This window comes from Buteo buteo, chromosome 12 (genome assembly GCF_964188355.1).
Source record: "Buteo buteo chromosome 12, bButBut1.hap1.1, whole genome shotgun sequence".
Lineage (NCBI taxonomy): Eukaryota > Metazoa > Chordata > Aves > Accipitriformes > Accipitridae > Buteo > Buteo buteo.
Genome location: NC_134182.1, coordinates 42,038,483 through 42,050,225, shown reverse-complemented (window position 1 = coordinate 42,050,225; position 11,743 = coordinate 42,038,483). Strand labels below are relative to the sequence as shown.

General features: G+C 64.0%; 3 protein-coding genes across 5 annotated transcripts in view; all 3 read right to left on the bottom strand.

The window, feature by feature from the left end:
- Nucleotides 1–280: 280 nt before the first annotated feature.
- On the bottom strand, nt 281–1,818 carry SNRPG (small nuclear ribonucleoprotein polypeptide G). Its single transcript, XM_075042127.1, has 4 exons — nt 1,659–1,818; nt 1,411–1,433; nt 807–931; nt 281–478 (listed from the first exon to the last, which is right to left on the bottom strand). Exons 1-4 carry the CDS (start codon nt 1,688–1,690, stop codon nt 428–430), a joined length of 231 nt encoding a protein of 76 aa, XP_074898228.1. The 5' UTR covers nt 1,691–1,818; the 3' UTR covers nt 281–427.
- Nucleotides 1,819–2,498: 680 nt separating this feature from the next.
- On the bottom strand, nt 2,499–4,408 carry FAM136A (family with sequence similarity 136 member A). Its single transcript, XM_075042128.1, has 3 exons — nt 4,293–4,408; nt 2,824–2,964; nt 2,499–2,687 (listed from the first exon to the last, which is right to left on the bottom strand). The coding sequence occupies exons 1-3, from the start codon at nt 4,377–4,379 to the stop codon at nt 2,499–2,501; spliced, it is 417 nt and encodes a 138-aa protein (XP_074898229.1). The 5' UTR covers nt 4,380–4,408.
- A 1,874-nt stretch (nt 4,409–6,282) lies between these two features.
- TGFA (transforming growth factor alpha) overlaps nt 6,283–11,743 on the bottom strand; it is a 7,482-nt gene continuing 2,021 nt past the window's right edge. Inside the window, exons 2-6 of one of the 3 annotated variants that reach the window (XM_075042125.1) lie at nt 9,907–9,960; nt 7,762–7,885; nt 7,419–7,568; nt 7,192–7,301; nt 6,983–7,105 (exon numbers count right to left, since the gene is read on the bottom strand). In XM_075042125.1, coding sequence (XP_074898226.1) covers nt 7,098–7,105; nt 7,192–7,301; nt 7,419–7,568; nt 7,762–7,885; nt 9,907–9,960 — 446 coding nt within the window. In that variant the 3' untranslated portion in view covers nt 6,983–7,097. Of the gene's footprint in view, nt 7,302–7,418; nt 7,569–7,761; nt 7,886–9,906; nt 9,961–11,743 lie in introns of all 3 variants that reach the window. The other 2 variants (XM_075042123.1, XM_075042124.1) reach the window with 2 other exon arrangements.

Genomic DNA, 11,743 nt, shown 5'->3' with positions numbered 1-11,743 from the left:
CGCAGAGGGGAATTTTACCACTTTCCTCCCACTTAAGAACCAATAACCCACTGAACAAACACGACACAGCTTTGTAGCTTGTTCCTTCCAAGATGCTAAAGGGAAGGACACCAAAGGCGGCGCCGATTTAGCATCCACTTATATAAATTAAGCCTCCCAAAAGCCTTCCCAGAGCTTTAAAATTATCGGGAGCAGAATTAACAACCGCCCCCACTGTGCTGAAGAACCAGTGCGCTTCAGCTGCCCCGTTACCCAAAAAAGCAAGTACGACTGACACAAGTTACGTAACCATTACAAAATTTATTTAACAAAACAAAACAAAAAAATAAGTTTATGCTCAGGGATGCCCTGTGGCAGGTTCAATGAGTAAACAAAGGAAGTGGGTTGGGTCTAGTCACGGCTGGTAACAACGCAGGTTTCTCCAGCGCTATACTCGTTCCAAGGCTTCCAGCATAATGATGCTGTTCCCTCGTATTACCTAAAAGTGAAAGTTCAGAGCAGCCGGTGAGATGCAGCACACCGTTACCCACCACTCTGCAGCACCGCACGTCCCGTCCCATCCCGTCCCCCCAGTTTATTTTCCCCCAAAGCTGATGCCGCGCCAAAAAACTGCAGTGAATTCCCCCGCGAGGGTCAACGCCAACCGGTTTTAACTCTAAAACCCTGTGGATTGTTCTGCGCTACTGCGGTAAACAAACACGTCCGCCTATGAGAACTGAGCTCGTTTTACAGACATGCCAGCTACGGCTGCGGGCTGGTGTGGGACCCGTCACCCCTCCACTTGTTGCAGCAGCAGCGACACTCACCACCATGCCGATATTGTTCTGCTGTCCCCCCGGCGCCATCTCCACGCACTCATCGATGACGAGGTTCATGAAGGGATCAAAGCCCCGCAATATCCCCTGGACGTGTCGGCCGCCATTTAATTTCACTACAAGAAACGGAGCCCGTTTAAAGAAGGAGACCGCCCAATGTCAGCGTTTGGGTTTCTCCTCACTGGACCCGCAGCTCTGAAACCGAGCAGGGGGCCGCGAGGAGGGAAGGTCTTTGTGTTAATTGGAAGCATTCAGAGCGCCGCATCCAGCGTGGTAAGAAACGACCGCCCTGAGAGTTTAGGAATGCGAATTTTAAACTAATATCCGTCCCAAATTAACGGGTTTTGAAACCTGAAACTACTCTGGGCCCGCTCCTCGCCGGGCAGGAGCGGTAGCCCAGGCAGCCAGCGTATCCCCCCCGCTGCAGACCGCCGTGCAGAGAGGGATGAGGGGGTCGAGGAGGGGGAAACGGACACGGGGGGAGGGCTGGGGGCTCCCCCACGGCCGCGCAGCCCTTCTACCCCACGCCCCGGCGCAGACACACGCGGCAAAGAGAACTCAGGGCCGGGAGCAGCTCCGGGCGGCCGGCACTCACATGACAGCTTCTTGTCCATGAACCTGCAACGAGATGGCGGCGGCTGGTCAGCACCGGCGGGGGAAGAAATGGAAAAACATCCCACCACCTCCCCCCCCCGCCTTCCCTCGCCGCCGCCATGACACCGGGGCGCCCGCGGTGCACGCCGGGATACCGGCGGATCACGGCGGCCTCCGCGGCTGTGTTCTCCCTTCCCTCCTCCCTCTCGCCTCCCCGGCCCCGGTCCCCGGTCCCGATCCCGGACACACTTCTTCAGCTCGGGCGGGTGCGCTTTGCTCATGGCGTCTCCACAGCCCACCAGGCCCCTCACGCTGCCGCTCGCGCCGCGCTCTGACGTCACCGCACCGCCCAGCGTAACTTCACCCCACCCCACCCTCCGCCAGCCAATAGCGACCGCGCCTTGCCCTTCTCTTCCCCGCCCCCTCCCCTTTCCCGGCGCCTCTCGCGGCCAATCAACGCCCGCGGGAACGCTACCGCACTCCTCCGAGTAGCGGCGCGGCGGGGGAAGGAGGGAGGGGCCGGAAAGCGCGGCGGGGCGGGGCGGGGCGGGGCTACACGAGGCGCTACGGCCCACGCTGTGCACGCACATGGCGGGGGTCACCCCGTGCCTTGCACACCCGCGGCGCTCACCCCCCCCACGCCGTCCGTGGGGCACTCGGTGCCTTGCAGGGGCCGCCCCACGCCATGCAGGCTGCTGGGGATCGGCCCGGGCCTTGCACGCGCGTGGGGGCCGCCCCCGCAACGCGCTGGCAGCGCGTAACACGGGTCACCCCCCCCAGCACGTGCGCAAGCGTCCCCCAATATAGAGCAGACGAGCAGGGGACTTGTGTCCCCCCCCCACTTTGCACACACACACGCATCACCCTGCACCAGCACGAGCATCACCCAAATTGCACAGGCAGCAGCCCCCCCCCCCCCAGCACCCCCATGCCAGCCCAGGGCTCACCCCTCAGCACGGGTGCTGCTGCAAGCACCCAAGACCACCATGTCCCCCCCCCAAACCCCGCAGCACCCGCGGGCGGTTAGAACGTGGCACCTCGCCTTTAATAAAGCGCGTCGAGGTGTGGGGGGGGCCCCCCGGCGCCCCGCTACTGCTGGAGGGCGGCCAGGCTGTCCTTCATCTTCTTGGCCATGGCGGGGACGAGGCGCAGGTGGTCGTCCCCGCAGGCGACCAGGCAGGCGTCGAGCTGGCCTCGCACCCGCGCCTCCGCGCCCCCCGCCTCCAGCGCGTCCTTCGCCTTGTCGTTGCAGTGCAGCGTGCAGCGGCTCAAGCGATCCTGCGCGGGTGGGGTGAGGAAGACGGGGCGGGGGGGGGACGACACACGGACAGACACGGTGGGGTCAGCGGGTTCCCCAGTACAACCCCCTTGGTTGTCCGTCCGTCTGTCCAACCCCCCCCCCCCCAAGTCTCACCTGGAAGTGCTCCAGCTCGGCGGTGACGATGGCCTGGGCCTGGGCCAGGGGCGCGTGGCACCGCTCGATGCATCGCTGCACCTGCTGCATGGAGGCCGTCTCGTCCTCGCAGCACCGGGCGCTGCACCGGAACATGGCGCCCTGAGGGGACACGGGGTCAGCGGGGTGCAGCCTGCGGGGGCAACCCCCTCCTGCCTCCCCCCCCCCCAAATCCCTACCACCCACTTTGCAGGAGCACCCTGCGAGGAGCCGGCTGCGCCCCGAGCCTGCAGCTGTGTGCGGCTTGCCTGGGCATGGGGGGGGCACAGGGCATGGGGGGGCATAGGGCATATTGAGGGGGCACAGGGCATGTGTGGGGGCACAGAGCATGCTCTGGGGGGGCACAGGGCATGTGTAGGGGCATAGAGCACGTACTGGGGGGGCACAGGGCATGTGTAGGGGGGACAGGGCATATGTGTGGGGGACAGGGAATGTACTGGGGGGGCACAAGTCATATTTAGGGGGCACAGGGCATGTGCTGGGGGGGGCATAGAGCATATGTAGGGCCACAGGGCATATTTAGGGGGCACAGGGCATATTTAGGGGGCCTAGGGCATGTGTGGGGGCACAGGGCATGTGTAGGGGCATAGAGCACGTACTGGGGGGCACAGGGCATGTGTAGAGGGGACAGGGCATGTATAGGGGCACAGGGCCTATTTAGGGGGCACAGGGCATGTGCTGGGGGGGCACAGAGCATATGTAGGGCCACAGGGCATATTTAGGGGGCACAGGGCATGTGCTGGGGGGGCACAGAGCATATGTAGGGCCACAGGGCATATTTAGGGGGCATAGGGCATGTGTGGGGGCACAGGACGTGCTGGGGGGGGCACAAGGCATATTTAGAGGGCACAGGGCATGTGTAGGGGGACAGGGCATGCTCTGGGGGGGCACAGGGCATATTTAGGGGGCACAGGGCATGTGTGGGGGCACAGGGCATGTGCTGGGGGGGCACAAGGCATGTGTAGGGGGACAGGGCATGCTCTGGGGGGGCACAGGGCATATTTAGGGGGCATAGGGCACGTGTAGGGGCACAGGGCACATGCTGGGGGGGCACAGGGTGTGTGTAGGGGCACAGGGCATGTACTGGGGGGCCACAGAGCATATTTAGGGCGCACAGGGCATATTTAGGGGAGGCAGAAAGCAGATGTAGGGGCACAGGGCATGTTTAGGGGGCACAGGGCACGTGCTGGGGGGGGGTAAGGGCCACGCACAGAGAAGGGGATGGGGGGAGCAGAGGGCTGGGGGTGCGGGGCTGTATGAGCGGGTACGGGGCATGCGGGGGGGGGGGCAGGGACACCGGGGGGGGGGGCAGGCCTTGCCCGGGGCACACACGTGGGTCACGCACGGCGTGGGGCGGGGAAATGGGGGGGGGGGGCGGCAACGGCGTTTTCCCCGCGGGGCCCGGTGCCCCCCCCCGCCGCCCCCGGTACCTGCATGCCGCGGATGCGCTCCCGCTCCAGCCCCCGCACGGCGCTCTCCACCGCCGCCTGCACCCGCGTCTGCGCCGCCTCCGCCATCGCGGCCCCGCGCCGCACCGCCCCGCGGGGGGCGGGACCGGGCCGGGGGGGCGGGACGGGCCGCGGGACACACGGACGCGCGGGGACGCGGCGGGGGACGGCACCGAGCCGCGGGGAACGCCTGCGCCGCCCTGGAATGCCCGCACCGCCAGGCGATGCCCCCGCCGCCCTGCAACGCCTGCACCGGCATGCAGAGCCCGCACCGGGATGCGGTGCCCTCACCGGGATGCGGTGCCCGCACTGGGGTGCAGTGCCCGCACCGGTATGCGATGCCCGCACCAGGATGCGGTGCCCACACCGGGATGCAGTGCCCACACCGGGATGCAGTGCCCGCACCGGGATGCGGTGCCCGCACCGGGATGCAATGGCCGCACCGGGATGCAGTGCCCGCACCGGGATGCGGTGCCCACACCGGGATACAGTGCCCGCACCGGGATGCGATGCCCACACCACGATGCGATGCCCACACCGTGATGCAATGCCCGCACCGCAATGCAATGCCTACACCGCGATGCAATGCCTGCACCGCGATGCAATGCCTGCACTGCCCTGCAATGCTTGCACCACAATGCGATGCCTGCACCGGGATGCAATGCCCGCACCCCGATGCAATGCCCGCACCGTGATGCAGTGCCTGCACTATGATGCAATGCCCGCGCTGCCCTGCAACACTTGCACCACGATGCAACCAAGTGCAACCCCCACCAGGCCTGCCCCCCCAAATGCTTTGGGTCCCATGCAGGGCACCCATCGCCTCCCTGCAAACACCTCCTGGCACTGCTGGGGTGTTCGGGGACGTGCCCCCCGGCCCTGACCTGTGCAGGGTTTGGGCTTGACCCCCTCCCCCCAAAAACCTGCTCCATTTATACCCCGCAGTGAAGAACCAGCAGCTCATAACTAACAGGGCTGGGGGGACCAGCGGCTGCTTCCAAAATAGCCCCATGGCCACCCCGTCCCCATAACCCGAGCGGGGCAGGATCCAGCCAGGCTTTGCAGCAGCGGCGGTTTGCTCCGGACTAATCTGGGCCCCCCCCCGACCCCAGCACTATCCTGCTCCCGCCTTAGCCCATTTCCCAGCCCGGCACACTGAGGCCAGGCTGGGTTGGGGGGGGGGGCTGACACCATATTGGGGGGGTCTCATAGGGCAGGATGAAGCCCGTGACTCCATGGGTGGGGGAACATCGGCGCTGCCTGCCTGGCCCCCCCCAGCCCCGGCGAGGCCGTATCCGCTCCGGCACCTGCTCACCAGCTGGGCCGGCGGTGGCTGTGCAAAGGCAAGGGTGTGCGCACACACACGACCCCCCCACCTCCGCACAGCACCCAGGCACAGCACCCGGGCATGGCCCCCCCGGGCTCCTTGGGGATGTCTGTTTGCAGGCGGGGGGGGGCCAGCACCAAGGGGGGTGTCACCAGCTGCTGCCCTAGAGGGTTGCAGCCCCCCCCAACCGCCCCCAAGGGGCTGCCGCTGCTGTTAATGGCAAAATATTAAAAAAAAAAGGGACTAAAAGCCTGCTGTGAAATGGGAGTGTTTGTCCCCAAATTGCTGCTGCTGGCTGAGGCGGGGGGGGACAACACGCAGAGCCAGGGACTGGGGCTGGTGTCCCCCCGCTATGAGGTCCTGAGCATGGTGCAAGGCTGGACCCCCCCCCCCCCAACCCTGCTCCCTGCACAGCAGGAACAGAATCAACCCCAAAATCCACCCTTCCCTCCCACCTCGCTTCACGGTTTGGGCTGGAAACGTGGGGGGACGGGGCTGAGCCCCTCACCGGGGCATCAGTTCTGCGCCCTGGGGACGCTCCCCCTCCCTGCAACCGCCCCTGGGACCCAGCAACTCCTTCGCAAACATTCCCCCCCCCCACACTGTCAAAAAAGGCCCGAGAGACGAGTTTTCTGAAAAAGTGTCCTTTATATCACTTAAATAACTATAATCCAGGTATTAGGGGAAAAAAGAACAGCGGATCACAATAACATATTATAGAAATCAAAATTAATTTAACCACACAAAATAAATTAAAACATTAAATATTAACTTTCAGTGCAACATATACAGAAGACATGAGAATAACCATGACTTTAAAAAAAAAAAAAAAAGACCAAACAAAACAAACAAAAAAGCTTCCGATTGGTTATGATAAAGACTACGGAAAAGATTAACGCTGCGCCGGGAGGTTAGAGCACCGGCCTGAGGAGGTTTCCTAGGATTATGGTTCATTTTATTATTAATAAAAAGCTCGTATCTGTCCCCAAAGTGAGCACGGTCTGTGCGACTGCCGAGGCGGAGGGTTCGCCAGAGCTTCTGTCTCTATAGAAAAATAAAGCCCCATCCTGCAGGGGTGGGGGGGTTCTGGTTTAAAAAAAAAAAAAAAAAATTCTGAGAAAAAGGAAAAACAAACCCAAACCCAAAGACAAACCCCAATTCCACGTTGCCTGGCCGGGGTTTGGCTCTGCGGCGGGGGCGATGCCCGGCTCTGCCAGCGCTCTGCCGCTGCCGGCACGCTTACGGTGCTGCCGAGCGCGTCTCCTGCCGGGGCGCTTGCTTGCCGTCTTCTGCGTGTGTGTGTAGGGGGGGGAAATAAAGAAAAAAAAAAAATAATAAAGGGGAAAACCAACAATAAAATAAAATAAAAAAAGACCAAAACCAGAGAAGAGATGCTGCGCTGGTCCCCGGCGCGGGTCTCCTGGGTGGGGGGCGGCGGCGGCGGGACCCCCCCGGCTCCGTCAGACCCCTGCGGGGAAGGGGACGGGGAGCGCGGTTACACCCCGGGAACGCCGGCGGCCGGCGACCCGCCGCGGTGCCCCCCGGCCCCCTTACCCGTCTCGGCGTGGCAGCAGGACGCGCCGCCTTTCAGGAGCCCACCCGGCTTCTCCGGGCCACCGCCGGGTGCCCGGCACCACTGGCACCGCTTCCGCAGCCGACAGCAGCTGCAAGGGACCGGGGACGGGACGGTCAGGGGCTGCGGGGGTCTCGACACCCCCCCACCCCTTGGCTCGCATCCTGCCCCAAATCGGCCGAGCCGAAACCCCCGCCCCGGTACTTACTGTATAAGCACGCACACGCCGATGAGCAGCACCGAGGCCACCACCGAAACCACCACCAAGGCGGTGATCGTCTGCTTCTTCTGGTTAGCGGCCACCACGGCCAGCAGGTCGGCGTGCTCGCACCGCGTCCCCACGTACCCCGAATGGCACCTGCACCGGGGGGGGGGACGGGACACACACACGGGAAAGGTATCAGCATCAGCCCCAGGACCGGGGCACCCGCTCGGAGCCCGGCAAAACCAGGGGCGACCCCACTTTTTTGGGGGATTCCCCCGGGAGAGGCGAAGGACCCGCTTGGATTTGAATTGCCGGAGTTTTTTGGGTTTTTTTTCCTGGCACTTACACGCACGCCGGCTTGTCCTCCTGGACCAGGAACCGGCAGGTGCCGTGGAAGCAGAACTGGCTGTGAGAGTCGGGACAGTCGTTGAAGTGGGACCTCACCGCTGCTGCCACCGGCGGGCCCAGAGCTGGGAGGAAAAACAAGGAGAAAATGGCATTTTTGGGCGTTTGCCGGCCCGGCAGCGACCCAGGCGTCGCCGACGGTGGGTCGGTAGCTCTGGTTTAGGGCTGGATGCGTTTACTTTGGGGTTGTCGGGTGGGACGCGGTCCAGCAGCCGCATCCCGGCCAGGACCACCCAAAGGAGCCCAGACGGGTCCCCCTTAAACCAGCACTGAAAATAAGCCTCACCGGCACTAGAGGAATTTCCTAAAGAGCTTAAAGCTTAAAATGGAGGAGCAGAGAGTTAAGTAACGGCGGAGCCGGCTGCAGCCCCGGACCCCGGTGGCTTTGCCGGGGATGCTGTTTTCCATTACATCCCGCGCTGGTTTAAATTATCCTCCGCAGCAGAGACGGAAAACAAATATCCTGCTTTCGGATTAGCCCGGGTATAAAGCACATCCGATCGCTGTCGTTTCAAAGCCACCTCAAGTTCCTGTTGCCGTGAATTTATGGCAGGCCAGGGTAATTAAACCCACGTCTGCCAAATGCTTCCGGGTCTTCGAGGAGGCGAAGCGAGGAAAGACGGAGCCGGCCGGCTCAGCCGGGGATGTGCCGGAGCGGTGGTCCGATGTCCTCGTCTCCGGCGGTGGGGAGAGAGGCATCGGTGGGCGGTTTGGAGATGTCAGAGCTGGTGGCAGCATCCTTGGGGAGCCGGGAGCTGGGAGTTGGTCTTCGCGGTGAGAATCGCTGCCGAAATCCGCGCCTTGGTGCAGCCCCTCGCCCCGAAAACCACGACACCTCCCTCCCCAGGGACGGCTTTATCCCGGGAGAGCCCGGACTCCCCCGACTCCTGCCTCTGGCCTGAACATCCCCACAAAAATAACCCTTTTTGGAGTTTTAACCCGCAAAGCCGAGCCCCAAACACAGCTTTGCACATCCCCGCCGCCGCAACCCGGGCTCCGAGCTCCCCCGAATTCACCGTTTTTTGCAGCACCGGCAGCGCCGGCGTCAGCAGGGCTGCACGGGGCCGCGTGTCCCTTTGCTCCCCGTCCCGCCGCCGGCAGCGCGTCCCCGGATCCAGCGCCGGCTCCCGGGGTGTCCTGGCTTGCATTAAGCCTCGGCGCGCTCGCAGCTGCCGGCCACATTGCAGCCGTCTCATCCTCCCGCAGCCCCGCGCTCCTGCCGCCCGCACGGACCCCGTCCCCGAGCTGTCCCCAGCCGGCGCTGCGCCCCTCGGAGCAGCCCCTTTCCTCCAGCCCCCACCCCGGGTTGGGCACGCATCCATCGGGAAAGGGGCTGCTGGCGTCCTCAGCGGTGCCGACGCTTGCCCCGCCGCCGGGTTTTGCTCCGAAGCCTCCCGGCGCTGCGGTAGCACCGTTTCCTTTAACGCTTCCCAACCGATGCCGTCGAACCATCCCGTTTTCCAGCCCCAAAAGGAGGTTTGGTTGTTTTTTTTTTCCATCCCTGCCTGCAAACGGCCCTTCCCGCAGCCGGCACATCTCCACCGTCGGCAAAGCCCCCGCGCCGTGCCGTGCCGGGGGACGCGAAGGGCTCTTGGCTGTCGCAGTCCATTGTGCCGCTTTCATGAATGAGGCGATTTATTGGGCGCGACCGACTCGGTGCCGCCGCGAGCCGGCGTCAGGCACCGGCAGCTTCCCCGCGGGACCTGCGGCACGGTTAACGAGACCAGACTTCCCCGCACGCCGAGCGGCCGTGTGCCAGGATTCAGCCCCACCGCCCCGCCAAAAAAACCCCAAGGTGCACGAGAAATACCCACCGCAGAGGCCTGTTTCCCAGTTTTCCCTTGGGGATAAAGCACCTGCGGGGTCAGGATCCCACCTGGGGACCCCTTATCCCCCCAGGGCGGAGGATGGGATGCGAGAGCATCCCTCCGGCTGACCCGGCACACGCTCGGGGCGAGGATGGTTTACCTGTGCCTGCGCTTCGCTGCCTGTTCCCGGGCAGTTTGGCAAGGCGACCGCCCCACGACCCCCCCCCCTCCACCACCACCCCGGGATCGTGCCGGCTCTGCCCCGTCGGCAAACTCACCGCTCCAGGCCGCCGTCGTGTTCTCCAGCGCGTGGCACGCGGCGAGCAGCACACCTGCGGAGAGGCCAGAGAGACGGGGGTCAGCCGGACCGCGTGTCGTGTGCCCCCCACCCCGAGCCGGGAGGGCTGGCTGACGGCTCGGGGGGGTTTTACCCAAAAAATCACTCAAAGATTTATGATTTTTTTTTTTAAAAAAGGAAAATGCAATTGTGTTTAAAGCCAGGAATGAGCCTGAAACCGGCCCGTTATTTGCACATACGATAGGGATGTGCTCGCTCATCCGACAGCATCCCCTGCCCAGGCGGGTGCTGGTGGCCGTGCAGCCCCCCCATGCACTGCGCAGCACAACCTGCATCCCCCCGGCCAGCTCCTCCTGCCCGCGTCCCCACAGCAGGACAGGATCCAGCCTCGACGCAAGCTCGGGTGCCGCAACGAACCCCCCCAGCCCCCCCCCGCCCCTCACCCTGCCTCCCGCTGCCTGCAAACGCTGCCCGACCCGCAACCGCTGCTGCTGCTGCTGCTGCTCCCCGGGACCCGCAGGCTGCACCCCCGCGGTGCGAGCGGGGCTCCCCGCTGCAAAACCCCCGGGCACGGCGGGCTCCGCGCAGGCAGAAATACTCCGTCCCGGCAGAAATACCCTGTGCAGCAGAACCACCCGTGCAACCCCGGGGGCTGCAGGTCCGGGCAGGCTCAGAACAACCTCCTCCGAGCCATCCCTTCGCGGGGGGTGGCATCGACCGGGGAACCCCCACCGCCAGCTAAGCGGCTTTCCCGGGGCAGCTCCATCGACCCCGGGGTGCGAAGCCAGACGAGGCCGGCAGCCCCTTCGCTGGGTTTGACCCAATTTCCTCCACGGGTTTAATCACATCATGCAGAAAGGCGACGGGCGAGAGACCAAACCACGCGCCAGCCCTTGGGGTTCGCAGCCGGCAAACCACCCAGCGACCGGCGGCTTTAGTTATCGCTGCAGCTTCCCTCCTTTCGGCTTCTCCCCGTGGGTCCTTGCCACACCTTTCCCCACGCCGCCACAGACCCGGCCAGCCCCCGGGGATTTTCTTCCTGTATAAATTGAATTTGAGGCATCCCGTCTCCTCCCAGGTGTTGTTTTTTTTGCTGCCGCCGGCAGGCTCGTTGCTGGAAGATGCTCCGTCCTCCTGCCCCGCTCCTGCTCGTGCTGATACTCGCACCTCCACACGTCGAGGAAATCACGTGTTATTTGAGAAATGGCTCATCCTTGTGTCACAGGGCGGTCGTATCATCCCCTCCAGCGTTCCGGCTTGTCCATCCTCCTGCCGGGACCCTGCTCAGCTCTGGCGATGCCTCTTCCCTGCTTCTCTCCGCCGGCAGGTATAACACCCCGCTCACGTTCAAGCCGCTTTGGCCGGAGGAGCCCGGCCGAGGAAGCAGCCCGGCTCTCCCCGTGCCACCGCCGCGTCGTCCCCGGTCACTGCCCCACCTCCTCGCCCCTCGGCAGCGGTTTTCCATCTCCGACGCCGGCCGAGGGCTGTGGTGAGCTCCCCGAGAGCCAGCATGGGGACACTGGGCACCTTACGGAGACACGGAGCACCCGTGCCCTTGGTTTGACCGGCCAAACTGGGACCCCCGAGAGCAGGGCTGTGTCCATCAGCTGTCCCGAGCAGCCGCTCTCGCTTGATTTTTGGCAATCCCATCCCAGCCCCGTTCTCAGCTTTTTTCTCTCCCCGAACCTGAAAGACCATATCCCGTGCTGTCTCTGGTTTTATTTCAAAGCCAGGGCTGGGCCACACCAGCCAGGCTGCTGCCCACCCCCCCCCATGCCCACCCACCCCCTGGCCCCCCGCTTTGGGAAAGTCTCCTC